We start from the raw sequence: 19,532 nt of genomic DNA on the forward strand, positions 1-19,532 counted from the left end.
CAAGCAGAATGGAAGCCTGTGGCCGTTTCATTAGCCCCCTGGGAGAGAGGGATCCGGATGCTGATGGGCTGGGAGAGGAAGCAGCACTCAGCAACTTCTTCTTCAGGACGCACACATCTCTGTGCATGCTAATCAGCTACCAGGGCTGGGACCAGGGACCCCAGCCTAGGAAGCCAGGAACGGAGAATGGATCAGACACATCTGTCAATTCTCCCCAGCAGCCAGGGTGTTATGCGTAGTTAGAAAAGTCCTGCTGCGTCAGCATGTTTGATACACCTCCAACAGATTCCTTCTGTTGTTTATAAAATCCCAGCATTTTATAGAATAAGCCATCACCTCTCTGGATATCTAATGTTTAGGACTAACTGGATTTGTTTTTGAGATGACGACTCACTCCCATAGTATCTGTGTGAGTGGTAAGTGGTTACAAAGTTAAATGCTGATGATGGATTTGAAGCATTGGGCAAGCGATAAACTGCATACGCCCCCGGGATGAGGGTGCGTCATTTATTCAGCATTTATTGATGGAGCACCTGGGATAAGCCAGGCACTATTCTATATGCTAGGGCCACAGCAGCGAAAGGTAAATATTCTAGTGAACAGCAGGGGAAGAGAAAGAATGGACAAGTAGCTATAGACTATGGTATAGAGCGAAAGTCCTAGGATGAAAAACAAATCAGGGTAAAGGGATAGATAGCCAAGTGCATACCATCAGCCCTCAGTGATACGGTGAGATTTAAGCAGAGACCTGAATCAGGTGAGGAGCCAATAATGTGGAGACTAGAGCCAGAGCCAGAGGGATCTGTAAAACCAAAGGCCCTAAGGCCACAATGTGCCACAAGATCTGAGAAATATTAGTCAGATCAGTGGGGCTGGAGCAGAGCGAATGGGGAAAGTGGGATGACCACGGTGGTGCTTTGCGGAGCATGTAAAGCTTCGTAGGCCATGGGAAGGACTTCAGGTTTTCTAAATGAAATGGGCATTTCTCTACCACCAGATTAGCAGAAACTGGGTTAGACAACCAGTGGTCACGGTGGCAGTTCTGTAGACATTTCTTTGTTATGTGAGGTTTCCTAGAGTAAATGTAAAATAAAGACATAAAGGAGCAAAACAAGATTCAACCCAAGACTATTTGCAATGATAACTAAAATTATTTCTGCACACTGGGAAACAGATTTCCTTGTGTAAATATGATCAATGGAAGTGGGGGATGGGGAGTCATTTTTACCCTCAATTCAAAGGTAAATATTCTTCTCAACATTCCAGAGAGATGAAGCAAAATGCCCAGCTCTTCCGAATGCGTGCACGTGCACACAGGACAGCGTTGGACCTCCAGGACCACCCGGCCCTGCTGTAAGGAAACTGAAAAAGCCCTCGTTTTTCCTTTAAAGCTTTGGAGTATTCATTCTTTTTTATTTTTTAAATTTAAATCTTTATTGTTGGAAGTATTACATATGTCCCTTTTCCCCCCTCATTAACTCCTTCTAGCCTTCCCCCCGCCCCCCCCATCCTAGGCCTTCACCACCCTATTGTCTGTGTCCATGAGCTATGCATATATGCATACAAGTTCTTTGGTTGATCCACACCCCGCCCCCACACTTTCCTCTGAGATTCTGCTGTCTGTTCCATGTATTCTTTTGCATAAAATGCTTCTAGCCATCCACATTTTCTGGGACAGAGCAAGCCATATTGCAGACCACTTTTGTGGTATATTTTGGTGGAGTAATACAAGAAGAAAATTTAAACACATTTGAATATGCAGTAATGAATGAAACCAGCTTCGTATTTAAGAACTTTTCTCTTAAAGATGTGAATCTGGGTTTCCATCTGTAATCACATGCTTCTAAAAATTCCTTATATCTCCTAAAAGCTTCTTCTGTAGATGTTATGGAACCACAGTTGAGTGGCTAACCCAAGAACAATTTGTTTAGAGCAAGGATATGTGTACCTTATGCCACAGACATCACATGGGAATAACATATGAAGATGTTACATATGTGCTGATATAAACTCTGGGTGAAAGTATTGGGGTTTAGAGTAACTGGAATGATAAGATAAAGTCTACATCTATTTATGGGGGAGGGGAGACCAAGAAAGTGTAGACAAAACATTGAAGATTGCAGTGATATGTCTCATTAATCAACGTGGAACCCTTTGCTCTTATCAATCCAACATCTGAGCTGGGCTGGTTTTGAGAAGTGGTAGTCATTCTTCTAATGGCCTCTTTTAAGAATATGATTAATTAACATAGAAACAGCTCAGAGATTCTTATAATACCCAATTTTACTATACAGAGGTTATAACAAAAAAATGTAAATTGATTTTAGATTAATTATAAGTCAGCTTCTCATGTACAGAATCAGAATGTCACTGGAATTACCATAATTTCTATTAATAGTGATTTACCTGATGTATATTTGTAATCATAAAATTATATCCCAATGTGACTTAGATGTTTTTGAGAAGTAGAGATGTTTTTCTCTCATTGTAAGATAACATTATTAGCTATCACTACCATATTTATTTCTTCTTTGGTCAGTAGTCTCTGACTTCCTGTTACTGAACTACATATTCTGAGATTCTGAGGGATCCAAGATACTCTTCTTTTTGTATATTATTTCCCCTGAAGAATGCATGCATATAATTCCAAAGCTGAACTTTCTCTTTACTGTATTTAAATAATGCTTGCTTTTTTCCAGTAAACCTCACATTTTCAAATAAACTTCAAGATTTTCTAACAATTAAGAAAGTTCACAATGTAAAAATGAGACACGTAGGATGTACAAGGTTTTGAAATTCCCTTTCCCCACTTATTTGTGGGATATAAAGTCTTTACTTCAGTATTTTGTAAGTAGCTACAGAAGTATTGATTGGAGAATACGCTGCTTCTTGAAACAGTTTTTATGTATCAACTTTTTCCTACTTTCCTTACATTCACCCTGAAATGTGTTCTTACTGTGTATTTTAGGGCGGACCTGGTGCTAAAGGTCCCAGAGGTGAAAGAGGTATCAATGGGGCGATCGTAAGTATATTTCAGAGTGCATTTGAATGTTCATCTATATGTTGAAGGCTGGTTGTTCAAACTTCTGCTAAGGGGGTATGTGACCTTGAGCAAGTCAGTTCATGTTTAGTGTGCCTTAGGCAATATATCACCTCTGTCTTGTCTTTGGATGTCAAAATGATGGACCAGAGAAATAAATGTCCAGGGTGTGTCACTGCTGTAGGAATTGCACCTGGGAATCTGCAGAACCTATGGGCTCTGCTGCAACATCTGGAAACGGGGTGACCCAGCCATCAATCAGAAGACCCCACAGGGGGCAGAGTCCCATGAGAGAGCTGGAGAGGGTTGGGGACAGGTCTGCTGCTTTTCCTTACACCTGTCTCAGAGAAAGAGCTGGGCAGCCACATGTGTGTTTGCTGGGGGTCACCTGGCCCTCTGACCAGTTTCACACTGGTCTTCCATAAACCACCTCAAGCTTTTTAAGGGGCATATTTTATGAAGATAATGTGTAGCTTTCGTCATAATCTCACCAATGATAAGCTAAGTCAGTCAGGAAAGGGTGAGGCTGGGATGCTAGCCCAGGTCTGTCTGACTCCAAGTTTGTGCCGTTTACACCTAGACACATTGCAAAGAAGCTTCAGTACAGAGCATCTACGCAGTGGCTATCTGCTCCTTGCTTGATTCATATACATGTTAGTTCCAGAAATAAGCCCAAGTCTAAGAGAATTCAGGACTAGCTTAAAATAAACCAAATCCAATAACATTTGAATTTTGATCTCATGAGTTTATGAATATAAATATCTGAATACATTATAGTCAATATGTTTTACTTCAAAAAATGTACTTCTAATAGGAGTTTTGGAAATTTAAGTATTCTTGTGAATTTATTTCATTTTCCAGTTGTTCTTATATGAAGAATTATTTGATGGTGTTTTAAGGTTAGGAAGGCACTGGATGAGCATTACATGACCATGTGGTTGTTTCTTCCTTGTGTATTTTAGGGGCCCCCTGGTCCTCGTGGGGATTCAGGTCCTCCAGGCCCCCAGGGTCCTCCAGGTCCCCAGGGACCCAACGGACTCTCTATTCCGGGAGAACAAGTAAGTACAAAGGCTTTCTGTATTAAGTGAGGATGGCAGATTAACACTGAATTTAACTGGAACATTTTTTTACTATGTTTTGCCAAATCGAATGTTTTCTCAGAGAACTCAACAGTTAGTCATTGAGATAACTTCCTATGAGGACTATGATTTCAGACATGTAAATAGTATATGTAATAATGTGTAACTATGTAGACAAAAATTACACTACTTCTTTGACCTATAAAAATTTTAAAATAAATAATACATATATCCTTCAACATCCTGAAGACTTTGAAATTGCTTTCAATCTGTGGCTGCCCTAAAGTCCTTTTCTAATACCTACGACCTCAAGGCAAGCTTGCATTATTTATCTAGGTCATTACTTCTTTAAACATTTTAAAATGCTAATCTGAATTAAAAAGGATGTTTTACCTTTTGAGGCTCATATTTTATTTTAAATGCTGATCTGAATTATAAAGCATGTTTTACCTTTTAACACTCATATTGTATTTAACTTTTTCTGTATATTAAGCTAAAGTAAATATACTTTACGAATAAGAATACAATAACTGCATAGTTCTTAAATTTAAGTCTAATTTCCCTTTTAGGAAGATAGATTACTTTTTTTGGCATTTAAAGAAAATAAAACCTATATTAGATATAGCTAGAAATGAGACATATGAAGGAACAGGGCTTTCTTTCTCAAGAGGGTTGAATGCATCTACTGTGAGCTTCTTATGTCCAAAAGAAAGTTGTAGAGGCTTTACCTTTTTTTTTCTTTTACTACTATTAAATTATCGGTTTTAATTAATTCAGCTTTCCTTTGTAAGAAGTGTCTTCAAACAAGTAGTAATAAGTATCAAATTATGTTATCTTCTTAGAACATTTCATTGAATATCTATTAAAATTAAATATATTAAGATAAAATAGCTTTCTCCCTTCAAATTTTATTTCAATGAAATTCCCTTACGTTAAAGGATGTTCTTTTAAAGTAGGCATATTATCCCATAATCATATAAAATTATCCCATAGCATTATCAATGAAAATTATAATATGGCATTTGTAGTTTAAAGAGTGAGCATCAATACAAAAGGCGATTTATTCATCTCCCTTCAAAAATATTCTTACATTGGATTTATGAAGTGATGGAGATTTCAGAGATGACTCATGTCTTCCCTTTCCACTTAATCTCTGTAAAATGCCTGGGAACTGTGTTCCCGCTGCTTTCTCTAGGGTCGCCAAGGGATGAAGGGCGATGCTGGCGAGCCAGGACTTCCGGGCCGAGCAGTGAGTTGTTCTTGAAGTTACCTTTCCTTTCACTTGTCAAGTGTTATTTGACAAGCTGCCTTTGTGCTGCCTCAGACGGTGAACCAAGGTTAAACCGCAAAGCAGAAGCCTGGCTGTGTCCTTCACATTATTTCCATTTCATGTTCTGGTCTTAAAGTCTATGCTTTGTCAGGTCAGGTACCTACCTGCTTGATGACTAAGTACCTACAACATGGCTGACCCTGTGCTTGCTTCTGGCTTTCTGTTTCTGTTCAGAAGCCCCCTGAACTTCCTTTCTTTTTAAAAAAAATGTTTGGGGGAATAACAAGTATCCTTTTCCACACAGGAAGTACATTACTATCTTTCTTTTCATATAGGGAACCCCAGGACTGCCTGGCCCCCCAGGACCAATGGGACCGCCAGGAGATCGAGTAAGTTTTCTCAGGCAAGCTAGGATTATGCTGAAAATGATATCACCTTGCTGCTTATTAATTAAGAGCCCTCCACAATTCATTTGCTTGGCTGGAAAGCAGAATTCACATATTTTGTGGAAGACTGGAAAACAATTATCAGAGGCTCAACCAACATCAGATCAATCTCAAGGTCTATGAGACAAAATGGCAGGACTTTAGGAGAGTCTTTGAAATTTTAATTTGGAAATTTTTTTTTAACTTATCAGGTTTAGAAAAAGAAATCCATAAAAGGAATTTCAGCTGATTAGCAAGAGATTTAAGAATTCTACCAAATTGTTTTTTCTTTCTTTTTTCAATTTTTTAAATATTTTTTTATTGTTGATAGTATTACAGATTGTTTGAAATCTTAAAATTAAAATCTTTGTTATGAGGCAGCTCTTATGTAGGAAAATAATCTTTATTTTCCGGGCACTTTTTTTCGAAGTCAGCACCTCCTCTCTACATCTTTAGAACTCAAGTATCACCTAGGCCTTGAGGATGGGATAGACAAATGGTATTTAGTAGGAATTTTGCTCATTAGTGACAGATTTCAGATTTGCTCTTGACTTACTATGAAAATAGTGCAGGAAATCCAATATTTTCTAGTATAAGTACAGTAAACAGGGCTTCTATGCTCTATTTAATATTATAGAAATATTTGGTTTCATAAAAATTCATGAATATTTTAATGAGATTTTAGAATTGCTCAGAACATAGAACTAAGGGCTTTTTAGCATACTATGGTTCAGACAACAGTCTGAGAGTAGTCTGTATTCTGCCTAATCAAAAGTTAAAACATATGACTAGCAGCAGAATCTGAGAGGGCCCTTGGTGCTGTAAAAGCTGTCATTGAAAACATTGACTTGCTTACCTTAATACCTCCAAGACACCGCTGGATGGAAGAAGGAGGTCATTCAGATGAAGCAAGGATTTTCCCAGATAATACCAAATGGTGAACGATATGGCAATGAATTTTATTTGCTCCTATGCCTACTTTAGAGTTTGGGAGAGGAGAGAGGTCAAAGAGAAAATGGTATTCTCTGTGAGTATATATAATATAATATACTCACACACACATATTTATAAATACTAGTACATACACACACACACACACACACATCAGTGTGTGTGTGTGTGTGTGTGTGTGTGTATGCATTTTTTTCCTGACTCTTGAAACTGGAATTAGTTTTTTAAAAATTCTTATTTAACAATAAAAGACAATAGTGAGATTGCAAGAGTCAGTCTACTCAATTAGAAAACAAAACCAAAAAAATACAAGAAGTGATGATGGGCTGAATTGCTTGCTGCTGCTACTACTGAAACTTATTGGGCCCATTGCCACCACCCAGTGTGGGCTTCATGCAGACATGGTGGGTCGCCAGTACAAACCCCATCGACATGCTCTCTTTGAACTGGAAATCAGCAGCCGTCACCACTATCACTGCTGCCCTGAAAAATGAGGGAGTGGGAAGGATTCTGCTTTTCACTCTCAGATTCTAATTTGAGAATCCAACTTTGTGGTGAGGCCACCCAGGTCTCCTAGGGAAAGGATATTTTTCAGAAAATCATTCCACTTTTTTCCTCACAGCCTTGTACACCTATCTACCACTTAGTTTCCTACTACTAATACTGAAAGTACAGTGCTGATAGAACCTGATTTTGGAAAGTTAGGTAGACTTTGGGTGCAAGCATGTTAGAAAAAAAAGGGAGAGAGAGAGAGAGAAAGAAAGAACAAAACTCAAACCCTGTGGTAGAAGAAGAGAATGCTCAGGAGAGCAAGCCAAAGGATCATGGTGGAGAAGGAAGATTGTTACCAAGGTGGAGTTGTTAGGAACAGAATGCATGGGTTGTCTTCAACACAGATAATTTTCAAAACAAGACACAGCTTTGGGGAGTGTTAAAAAGTAACAAAAGTACCATATGTACTGGATACATGAATATCTATGAAGACAACCATAGGTCTCTTCAGCCCCCCCTTCCACGAGGGCAAGCAGCAGCAACTGCCAGAGCTTTGACAATAAAGAAAAAGTCATAGCACAAACATCCGCAGCTGCCTCCGTGGAGAGTCCTTCTGAGGACAAGTTAAACATATGTTTCTCCTGAAAGAAGATAGTTGGTCAGTCCTAGGTGTTCATTGATGGCCGAGTGGACAAAGAACTGTAATATATGTAAAATAGACTGCTATTCAGTCTTAAAAAATAAGAAAATCCTGTATTTTGGGACAACATGGATGAACCTGGAGGATTATGCTGAGTGAAATAAGCCAAACACAAAAAGACAAATACTGCATAATCTTATTTAGGTATGGAATCTAAAGAAGAGTTGAACGCAGGTTAGCAGAGAGGAGAATCGTAGTTGCCAGAGGCAGACAGAGGGGACAATGGGGAGATAGTGGTCAAGGGTACAAAATTTCAGTTATGCAGGATGCATAAGTTCTGGAGATCTGCAGTCTAGTATATATAGTGACTATAGTCGATAATTCTATATTGTATATTGAAATTTGTTAATAGAGTAGATCTTAAATGTTCTCAGCACACTCAAAAATTAACTATGTGAGGTGATGGATATAATCATGATTAAGGTGATTTTCTTGATTGTGGTAATTATTTCACAATGAATACATCTATCAAAATATCACCTTATACACCATAAATTTATAGATACTTTTGTCGATTATACCTCAATAAAGCTGGAAAAAATAAAATGTTCTTAGGCTGACTAAAGAAGGGTTATTCAGAAATATGATAGTTAAGAAAGGAAGAAAGAAAGAAAGAAAGAAAGGAAGAAAGAAAGAAAGAAAGAAAGAAAGAAAGAAAGAAAGAAAGAAAGAAAGGAAGAAAGAGCGAGCATGCCCTATATAGCATTTGGAGAAATTCAGATGGAAGAAAACCCATTCAAACTGCCCAAGCAATACTACTACCAGCACATTTTTGCTTCAATGGCTCTCAGAAACGGTGTTGACGTTACAGCAGATGAAGTTGGAACGTGTTTTTTCCTTAAGCAGGATTAGATCTTCCAGAAAATAGTTTGAAATTTTTATCTCTATAATTTTCTGAAAAACATTTTCAGAAATTTTTATAGTAGAATATATGTAGCACCATTTTAAAGAAATAATTTAAACTTCCTATTGTAAAATCAATGGAAACATGGATACTTAATCCAAATGTTCCTGATTTTTGCTAGAATCCAGGAATATGGATGAAATTATCACTCTTATTCTCTGCAGAAAATGAGACAAACATCTCCTTCAACAGAGGAATGCGACAACCATAAAAAACGATCTGACTCAGAAATCCTCGGCTGGATTTCAGAGACCTGCTATTGGGATGGATGTTAGCTGGGTAGCAGAGTGACTCATTCCAGACAGAGGTCACTTGGCACTGGATGGAGATGGGGCGAGACAGCCAAAGAGTGAGCCTGTGCGGAGACGCGCTGTGCTCCTGAGGCAGATCTCTCCTTCCCAGTCACGCAGACACCAGTGCCGGTCTGGCCTTCTCTGTGAGATGAGGAGAGATGGGCCACTAAAAAAAAAAAATTACATGATTGAGGATTTTCTTTGTTTCCAACGGAGGGGGTTCTCTGTCGCCTTTTTTTTTTTTGGACGAAGGAGAGTTCATCAGGAATGGAAACTTCAAGAGTCCTGCCCTGGCCATTGCTCTGGGAATGAGCAGGGGAGTTTACTGATCAGTTGCTTGGGCTCTCTTTCCTCTTTTATGAGACCGCGTGCTTTTCTCAGCAACATATCTTTCATCCCATTTTTATCCTTCCTGGGCCAGTGTGTGGACATGGACTGTTCAGTAGAAAGGGTTAGTTTTTCCTTTAGACTTTATACTCTTACAAAAGCAAAAGCTAGTATCTTTAAGAAAGAAAGGTTTTCTTTGCAGAAGATGAGTTTGACTCTTAAGATGATTGCATTTATAACTACATAAATGAATGAGTATAGAAATTAAGTATTCAGTGAAAGGCATTAAATTAAATTTGAAAGTGTTTTTCTTTTTTGTAGTACATTTGCCTTTCTATTGCAAGGTGACCTGCAAACAGCAAATTGGGTTAAATTCTTCACCCTTCATGCTTTAGCAACCTGTTTAGCATTTTTCCTGTTCACGTGGTCATTCTCTCACTACCCTCTAATTAATTTTATTTTTTCAATAGGGCTTTACTGGAAAAGATGGTGCAATGGGACCCAGGGGTCCACCTGGGCCACCGGTAAGAACAGGATTTGTTACCTTGCTGTCTGTCCACTTTGCTAGAGAAGAGCCTGGTAACCTGGCTTCTGTGCTGGGGGGTACACCATTGGGGTTGCTGTTTTGTTTTTATTTTCCTAAATCAAAATGGGCTAGACTGCAGCGGTCCTCAACCTGTGGGTCGCGACCCCTTTGGGGCTCAAACGACCCTTTCACAGGGGTCGCCTAAGACCATTGGAAAACACATATATAATTACATATTGTTTTTGTGATTAATCACTATGCTTTAATTATGTTCAATTTGTAACAATAAAATTGGGGGTCACCACAACATGAGGAACTGTATTAAAGGGTTGCGGCATTAGGAAGGTTGAGAACCACTGGGCTAGAGGAAACAGATGTGTTAAAATACAGTTTTGTTTTTTAATCAAGTTATATTTGAAAAATAGGAAAATATCCCTAAATAACTTGGCCACTAGCTATTAGTGCCTTAGTCCCCCCTATCCCCACATTGAGTTGTGGCATTTTATGACCTGACTGGTTACTTCCTGTTATACAATTTTAAGGATCTGTGGTCTATGATATTTGAGTTTTAAGGACATTTATTACTGCATAGTTGTCAGTCATTCTGAGGAATTAAGTTTTATTCAAGTAGGTTTCTAATTAAGATCTTTGGGGAAAATACTAAAGCCAATGATTTGCAAGTGGCATCTGTATGCCTGCCTCCAGTGAGATCACAGTTACATTGTTTAAGATGATGGAGGTTTTCATATATAATGGTAGGATATGAAGATTCAATAGCGTATGTTAAAATAATCTAATTTATTTCTAATATGTATATATTTTCAGGTAAGGGGGAGTTTAACTGTATAGTAAACTTTCATTTAAAGTATTTACTACAGAGCTTAAAATTTGCATAATTGAGGAAGTAAAGGATTAATTATTTTACCAAATCTGATTATTTCATTTTAAGGAAATTTTAGGCTTTAGAACATAATGTATTGCTTAATAGGCATTATATACAAGGGTGGGTAAAATAGGTTTACAGTCATTCATAGGGAAAAAATACAATAATTAATAAGTAATAATACAAGAATAAATTGTTTCATATACTCAGAACTGTAAACCTACTTTTGCCCTACCCTGTATATTCTTTTTTGTTGTTGTGCTAATCCTCACCCAGGGATATTTTTCCATTGATATTTAGAGAGTGGAAGGAAGAGACAGAGAGAGAAATATCGGTGTGAGAGAGACACATCTATTGGTTGCTTCCCGCACACGCCCCTACCGGGGCTGAGGATCAAGCCTGCAACCAAATACATGCCCTTGACTGGAATCGAACCTGGGACCCTTCCATCTGAGGGCTGAAGCTCTATCCACTGAGCTAGGGCTCACCCTGTATATTCTACTAAAAGATGGCTAATGTGTCTTGAAGCTGGGTTAAAAGGAACAAGGAGAAATTCTTATAGTTTTGATGGGGTGAAGGGTGCTGATGTGACAGAAGGAAGTGGAAATGTGGAGAATGCACCAAAGAAAAAGTGAATTTCTAGGCTGAGAGTGCCATTTCCAGCAGACAAGGGGAGACTCTGTCACAATGATGCCAAATTTAGCCAAAAACTGGCTACCTTCTTGATTTCTTCCCCAGCCAAAGTGTGCACTGCTGTCTTTTGATGGCTTGTCTAGTTATGTAATAGAAATACACCAAAAAACAGGAATTGCTTTCTGCAGCTTCACTTTGTACCAATTTACTGAGATCACAGTCTGTGAATTGTAAAACTGATTTCATATATATATATTTCAAATGGCCCAAACATATATTTTAGAACTATACAGTCAATAAAAATTGAATGGGAATTTTCAAGATTTGTTTCTCTTTGTGTCAACTTAAAATTTGGTTTTCCTCTTCCTGAAAATGTGATTATATGCTGCTTCATTGAAAAGCTTTTAAAGCTGCCACTTTACTAGTTTACTTTAGATGGGATTTTAATTTCATTATATCATCCTCTTTCCCGACCTGCGTGTTGTAGGGAACCCCAGGCTCCCCAGGAGTCTCAGGACCGAGTGGGAAACCAGGCAAGCCCGGAGACCACGGCAGGCCAGTAAGTGGACCGCTTGCACGTCTAGAGTTATTTCACTGTTGCCTTCAATAATGAGGACACTGAAAGGCTCCGGCATATTTATGTTATCTTTGCTGTAATGTGTTTGAAGCGTTTGTTGAAACCATGCCAAACCAGTGGAATTAAATTGGTACTAGTTCTAAAGTTTTTCTCTCTGAGTTAGAATATTCTGGGATGAAAACTGTGGTTATAGGGTTTCTTTAAAAGGAGAAAGGGATGATGAGCCAAGACACATATTTCTGCACTGTATTAACACTTTAAGCTGGGTCAGCAGAATGATTCTCTTCATTTAGGAGTGCTATGCTGCTTAACATAGAAAAATACATGATGGTGGTGCATGGTGCTTCCGTAGGGAGTGTGCAGATGTTACCCTGGGGCAGTATCATCCAGCCAAGCCACTTGCTCTGTTCTCTTTCCTTGAGGATGCTAAGAAGAATAGTCCCAGAATTAAAAGCATTGATCGAATCTGCTATTTTACTTTTTTATACTGCCCAATTTATGTCCGCTTTAACTTTCCTTTAGTCAGGTGTTTTGGTTAAAATAGTCATTGAGATGGTATTGTGCATACCATCTACTATATTTGGTATTAGTATCTCCAAAACTGAATTTGGCATCCTTAAAATATCCAGAAGTATTTGTAATTGCTATTGGGCTTCACATACTTTACAAGTTCTTCCTTATTTTGCATATGAATTGTGGATATATCTTGTCTAAATAGAATTCTGAAATATAAAAAAGTTACCCTAAAGATAATTGAGTCCAACTATTAGCTGCTCTCCCGACTGGACTTCTGTTTTCTTAAGTATTGTCCAACTGACAAAAACCTGAGTTTAAAAAACATTTTTAATGCCATGCAAATTTAGGGTAGAATCTTTATGCGACATTGGTTGCTTTTTATGTTTACATACAATTGAACAAGCAACGTAAAGATTAAAGGACTCCTGAAGTACTTTATAGTCTGTGTGTACCCTAACATATGATCTTATTACTCTCTTTTCCTCAATGAATCTTGGCAGAAACATCAGAAGAGCAGTTTTAAGTACATGGAACTCTTCTGCCTATTCAGGGTTCCATTTTGTTTTACTATGACCGGAGAGTCTCACACAAGACTATTCCTGATGCAATTGATGGCTGCCACTGGAAACCTGAAAGAAACTTGCCCTTCCTTGACTTGAAATGTGACCTTAGATCCTGGCAATGACAATGACAATGACTTCCACACACCCTCTATACCAGAACAATCTCAGAGAGGCAGTGAATTAAAAAAGCCCAACACCACCAGGAATGATATCAAAATAGCAGTAAATGTAAAAAAAAAAATCCCTGAAGTTTACATAAGGCTCCAAAGTCAATAATAATATGTTTCCATTAACAGTGTCTGGTACTTTGGGCAAAGGGAGAGCCTAACTCTAGTTTATCTTATGATTGTAACTTGTAACATTTATTTGGACCTTATTGACCTTTTTCCTTTTATTTTTCTTGTCCTTTAAGGTGGCAAGTTGCCTCTTCTTTTCTTATCTATTCTATCTTACCTTTCATTTCTATACACCAAAGTAGGTAGCAGAGGGGTGTATAAAGGGTGTTAGCAGAGACCTTGACTCAATCAATTAGCTATTGTCAGTGATTTTCAACCTTTTTCATCTCATGGCACATATCAACTAATTAGTAAAATTCTGGACACACCAAAATATATAATTATTTTTTGCCAATCTGACAAAAACACACACACACACACAGGTGTAATTTTTATTTATTCGTACTGTATGGCTATTGTTATGATGGCTATTGTCATTTTTTAAAAAATTTGACAATCTAAGGGAAAAGAGGTCAGTGCCCCTGACTACTCAGGTATTGCATATTTTAAAAATTCTTGCAGCACACCAGTTATGTCATTAGCTGTTATAACCAGCTGATATCTTCCTGCTAACTTACAACACCTGATGTGGTACAGTGGATGTTTTCAAAAACTGCTTATGGGCCATTTTTATTCATTTACTCAATACCTACTTGTTTAGTGCCTAAATGAGCTAGTCAATGTTTTAGGGTCTGGGGATATAAGAGTAAACAAGACAAAGTCCTTGCCCTCGTGGAGATTCTAGTGGGGGATATAGACCAAAAACATGCACATAAATATTTCTGGTGATGATGAGTGACATCAAGAAAGCAGAAACAGACTGAGGACTAGAGAGTAATGGTGATGGCGGGAGGTGGCTATTTTAGACATAGCTGTCAGAGCCTGCTGGAGGTGGTGAAATGAATTGAGGGAACAAGCTGTTTGAAGAGCTGTGGGAAGGGGATTCCAGGCTGTAGGAACAGCATGAATAAAAGCCCCGAGTGAAGAAGGAATCTGGTATATGAAAGGAAGAGTGGAGAGCCCTGGGTACCCAAAATCAAGGGCGTGAAGGAGAGAGAAAGGAAAGATCATGTCAGAGAGCTGAGCAGAGGTGATTATGTGGATCATCTGGCCAATGAGAAGGAATTCTTTTATTCTAAGTGTCACAAGAGGCCCTTGGAGCCAAAAGAGTGACATTATCTAATTTTCCTTTAAAAAATGTCAGTCTGGCTTCTGTATGGAGAATAGGCTCTAGGAGGGCAGTCCAGGAAGCAGGAAGACCAGTTAGGAGGATACTAGAGTCATTCAGGCAAAAGTATTGGAGACTGTAAGATATGGTCTGGTTTGGGATATATTATCTGACCATCAGATTTTTCAATAGTTCAGATGTTCCTTCTATGACAGCAGTTGGCAGCCTGGAAGTTCATTACTAAAAGACAAAAACTTCTTGCACTATAAGGAAAACTTTCCCAGGATCCTCTCATGGCCCATGAGAGGCCTGACAGAGCAGGGACAAATATTCTGTAGTTGTGTTTGGATGTGGGACCCGCATTTGGATTGAATTATCTAATAAGGGAGACATGTGGTTCCTTTTATACTAAATGCACACAAAAAACCACTGGAAGTGGTTATATGTTTAGTTAGGGAATTGACAAAAGCTCAATAGTTCTTACTGGAACTGAATCAAGATGAATGTCATGGAGAATCCACAATAACCAGCTGAGTTACCCAGCTATGGTGATATAAAAGAAAATATAATGGTACAAGAGCAATTTTCACATGCATTTCAGTTCCAGGCCTGTATTGTGAATGGCATCATAAAATGTATGCATAGTTCATAACTTTTAAATTGTTATCCTCAAATTCACATCTCAGCTCTCTTTCGGAGGTCATATGCTTCCCAGGTGAGAGAGGGAATTAGATTGCTTTTATAGACGAGACAATGTGAATAACATTGATGTGACTGCGGTGTCATTTTGCTAATTCATTAGAAAGCAGATCTTCATCATCTTGTTTGTTCATGAATCATTTTAGATCATGTTTGTCACTTTCTAATACATGAAATTCCTTCATTTTAGGGTGCCTCTGGATTGAAAGGAGAGAAAGGCGATAGAGTATGTATTTCTTAAAATTTGACATATATTTATTTTGTGTGTAAAACATTGAGGTCTGAAACTATAGAAATAATATGCTAATGATTCTCATTGATTTAATTAACAAGGGAGACATTGCTTCTCAGAACATGATGCGGGCAGTTGCAAGACAAGTCTGTGAACAATTGATAAATGGTAAATTTCTTTCTTTTTAATGTATGAAAAGTTTTTATTTAATTGCAGGAAAATGCAAAGTTTAAGTCATAAATTTTCTAAGATGTATGCTTCTATTTCATTTTTGATGATCTCTCTCTTTTTTTTGTATACATTGTCAATTTTGTAGCCGGTTAGTGATATTTTAATGACTGTCCTGAAGATAAAATAATAACTTAAGGTAAAATAAAGGCTGTTATCCTTACATTTGGTTTGATACAAAATCACATTTTAAAGGGGCTTTTCAATTTCCATATTGTAGGATTTTTAGTGATCTTCATCCATCTGGGCATATCTGGAAGCAGCAGCGATTGGATCGTTCAAGTTAAAACCTTTAAGTTGCTGTATGACTTTAAGGAACAAGGCCCACCCACCCAGACCAGTTTAATCATAGAAAGTCCATCTCGGTGGGGACATTTTAATATTGCCTCCTTACTTTTTACAGACTCTTTCTTCATATTCCATGAGGCCTATTAAGTTTATTAATAAAGTTCAGTGCCTGAAAACCAAGTGTGGCCTTAAACTCGGGGTTCCCTCTGTCAGAAGTTTTAATCACTGTATCCTGAAGTGCTGCCCTGGGAACACCTGCAGTAGAGACACCTCTGTTGCTTTTAGAAATTAGGGTTGCTGGGCTAAACTCTAAACCTGGTGAATCATTGTCTTTGAAGATGAGGCCCAGAAATCTGTATTTTTCAACATATCCAACAGGCAACTTCAGTTTACACTAAATCCTAATGATCATTGCCTTGTGTACACGCAATCATGGCATAATTTCTTACTTTAAAAAAGTTCTTCTTTTGAGTGACATTGTCGGGCAAATCTCAGGGGTTTCTATCAGAGTCATCTTAAACTTCCACAACTCATTTTTCTTTATAGTAAGCCTTGTGGCCTACTTGGTTGGTATTTTGTGGAGACAATTATTTATCAGAGATCAGTTTGTCCTTGGTGGCTGGAGAGTTTTCTTTTATTTTTAGGGTTCAGGTTGGAAGGCCTCCTGGACAGGGGAGGAATAGAGATGTATTTCACTAGATACTAAGAGAAAACAATTTCACCCTCTCATCCCTCCCTTATTAGGGTTCTTACTAACAAGTTTTATTTCTATTTATAGGTCAGATGAACAGATTCAATCAAATGCTAAATCAGATTCCAAATGATTACCACTCCAATCGGAACCAGCCCGGCCCACCAGGTCCTCCAGGTCCCCCGGGCAGTGCAGGAGCCAGGGGAGAACCCGGACCTGGGGGGCGACCAGGCTTCCCGGGCACGCCGGGCATGCAGGGCCCCCCGGGGGAACGAGGTAGGTGTCTCTGGCTGCAGCATGAGCATAAAGGAAGGAACAACACGTGTAGGAGCCTGGGGATGTTAAAAAGTACATAGAAGACTGAACTTGGCAAACTACTTTAGTCTTGTTTGAACAGTCCCAGGAGAGCTATGGTCCCTGAACCTGTCTTGTTTAGGTGACTACAAGCCACAGAGCCCCATATCTTAGGATCTTAGTAAAGATCATGTGAATTTCTGGTTGTTGTTAATGGGAAAAACCTGTATCTTGGCAAACTAAATCAGGCACTAGAAGCTTATTAATTGTTGTGACTGGCAAGAGTTGGGCAGCAACTGAATGTACAGTTTTAGATCCAATTTTTTTGTTGTTGTTCTTTTATTCAGAGCCTGGCACTGGTCTTATGTGTTTGTTTCACTTTAATTTTATGATAGATAAGTGTAATTGGAGGAAAAGAAGAAAAATAGTCTTATCTGATTCCAGATGTTTCAGGATTCTGGGTACTGATTTTGTCAAAGTTGCAGTTAACATTCCGTAGAAAACCTAGATATTTCTGTAATTCTGATGGCTCGGACGTTGCACGAATAGGGCTATTAAAGATAAGATATTTTTCAATGAGCTGTAACTCTTTATTTGATTTCTGTTTGTAACAACTGTTTCTAAAAATATATATTAGATGTGTTTGTTTTCTTCAAATAATTTTTCCCCTGACGTGTAGCCACATTTGTTTCCTGGCCATGAGTCTGGAATTACACAAATGTCTAGAAAGAATCTGGCTTAAAGAGTGAACTTCTGTGAAACACTGGGTTGTGCTTTCACTGGGGGAAGTCAATGACTTGAGTCAGGTAATAGCAGTTAAAAGGAAGACTACATGTTTCCTGATAATTTTCCTCCTGTGCTTGATCTTTTTGTCCTTCCTTAGGTTTGCCAGGAGAGAAAGGCGAAAGGGGTATTGGGTCTCCAGGGGCTCGAGGTCCGCCTGGCCCCCCAGGTAGGTCTGCTGGTACCTAAAATAATACAGTGTAACTACTGGGAGAGCATACAGCCCCTTTCCCCCCAAGAGATTCACAACCTCATCATGTTAGCTTCAGGCATGGCTATCATCATGGTATTTTCATACTTTAGCAAGAAGTTGAACTCGTATAACCTCCTCATTTTTATGTTCTCTTTGCTCAAAAAATGTTTGCATGTGTTCTATTAAGCATTCACTGTAACTTTAATATGTGAAGGATTGAGTTTCAGTGACACAGAGGGTTGCTGTTTTCTTTTTTATGCAATTCCTAATTTGTTTTGTTTGGCCTCATAGCTTTTAAGAATGGTATCACTTCCTGTTTTTTTTCCTAGTATTCTTCAAGATGTTGCTAGTAGACTAAAACAAAAGTATTCTCACTAAAAAGTTGGAGACATCACGAGATTTCACTTACAGGTTCTTTCTTGACGCTTTGGAAAGAAATAGTTATCTAGTTGTTTTATGCATTTCTTTTACTGGGTTGAAAATGAATTTTTTCTTTCTTCATGATAGTGTCCATGAGACCCTTGCAACCCAAGGTCAACCCTAGTGGTAATATATTTAGGTTTATGTTAGCCACAAGTACCACTCGATGTAGACATGACATTGCCTCACATAGGTCAGAGGTATGGAGCCGGTACTTCCGTGTTTTCCCCGCAGTCTATGTGGCTAATAAAGCCATTTCCTTCAGGTGGACTTATCTCTGTGAGAGTAGGAGCAAGCAGAGAACTCATTTATATCTTTAGTTTGGCTTCATTCTTGCTCAGTCCGTTTTCTTGGAATGAAATCATTAAAGTAGTTAGATTTCTGTCTTTAACTCTTATGAATCACTGGTAAGAAATTTCCACGCTTAGGTTCATATTGGTGATTTTGTAAGGAAATATTTTCTTACCATACAGTAGGGAGCCGCCTAGTCTTGAGGCAGTGGAGGGGCCAAAATATTGCTGACGGTCTCAGGAGATGTATTTAACAAGAGGAGAAATATTTGTTTCAACCCACACTAGGTCCACAAGGAGAATCCAGAACGGGTCCACCCGGGTCCACAGGTTCCAGAGGTCCCCCTGGCCCTCCCGGTCGTCCTGGAAACTCAGGTATCCGAGGACCCCCAGGTCCTCCTGGATACTGTGACTCATCCCAGTGTGCCAGCATCCCATACAACGGGCAAGGCTATCCAGGTATGTGGTTGTCATTGTAGGAACCCAAATTCACCTGAATAAAGAACCTTTATGGAAATGAAGTGCCATAGGATTGAAGGAAGATTGATTTGAGTATTTCTTGAAGATAGCAACTCTTCCAGTTGTGTGTTTTGATTATGTAGTAATATTGTTCTCTCTCAAAGCATACACCATTACTTCACTGTTAGAAGTTAAATAACTATTTTCTCTCCCTTCCAATATTTCTGCAATTACCAAGTCACATAATAAAACTCTCCTTATTTCCCCTAGAAGTTCAAAGAATGCTACCAATTGACTTTTTTCTTCCTAACTTAAAGATTGGGAACAGTGATT

At 38.5% G+C, this 19,532-nt stretch overlaps 1 protein-coding gene across 3 annotated transcripts in view; it reads left to right on the top strand.

Moving 5' to 3' along the window:
* Positions 1-19,532, top strand: part of COL12A1 (collagen type XII alpha 1 chain) — a 111,620-nt gene that overhangs the window by 89,162 nt on the left and 2,926 nt on the right. For all 3 annotated transcript variants that reach the window (XM_070418228.1, XM_070418226.1, XM_070418227.1), the window contains 12 exons: positions 1,267-1,353; positions 2,969-3,022; positions 4,003-4,098; positions 5,315-5,368; positions 5,725-5,778; positions 9,952-10,005; positions 12,011-12,082; positions 15,512-15,547; positions 15,655-15,721; positions 16,848-17,036; positions 17,938-18,006; positions 19,029-19,199. In XM_070418228.1, coding sequence (XP_070274329.1) covers positions 1,267-1,353; positions 2,969-3,022; positions 4,003-4,098; positions 5,315-5,368; positions 5,725-5,778; positions 9,952-10,005; positions 12,011-12,082; positions 15,512-15,547; positions 15,655-15,721; positions 16,848-17,036; positions 17,938-18,006; positions 19,029-19,199 — 1,003 coding nt within the window. The remainder of the gene's footprint in view (positions 1-1,266; positions 1,354-2,968; positions 3,023-4,002; positions 4,099-5,314; positions 5,369-5,724; positions 5,779-9,951; positions 10,006-12,010; positions 12,083-15,511; positions 15,548-15,654; positions 15,722-16,847; positions 17,037-17,937; positions 18,007-19,028; positions 19,200-19,532) is intronic.

This window comes from Myotis yumanensis, unplaced genomic scaffold, assembly GCF_028538775.1.
Source record: "Myotis yumanensis isolate MYYU_CA2020_CCGP unplaced genomic scaffold, mMyoYum1.0.hap1 SCAF_6, whole genome shotgun sequence".
Classification (NCBI taxonomy): domain Eukaryota; kingdom Metazoa; phylum Chordata; class Mammalia; order Chiroptera; family Vespertilionidae; genus Myotis; species Myotis yumanensis.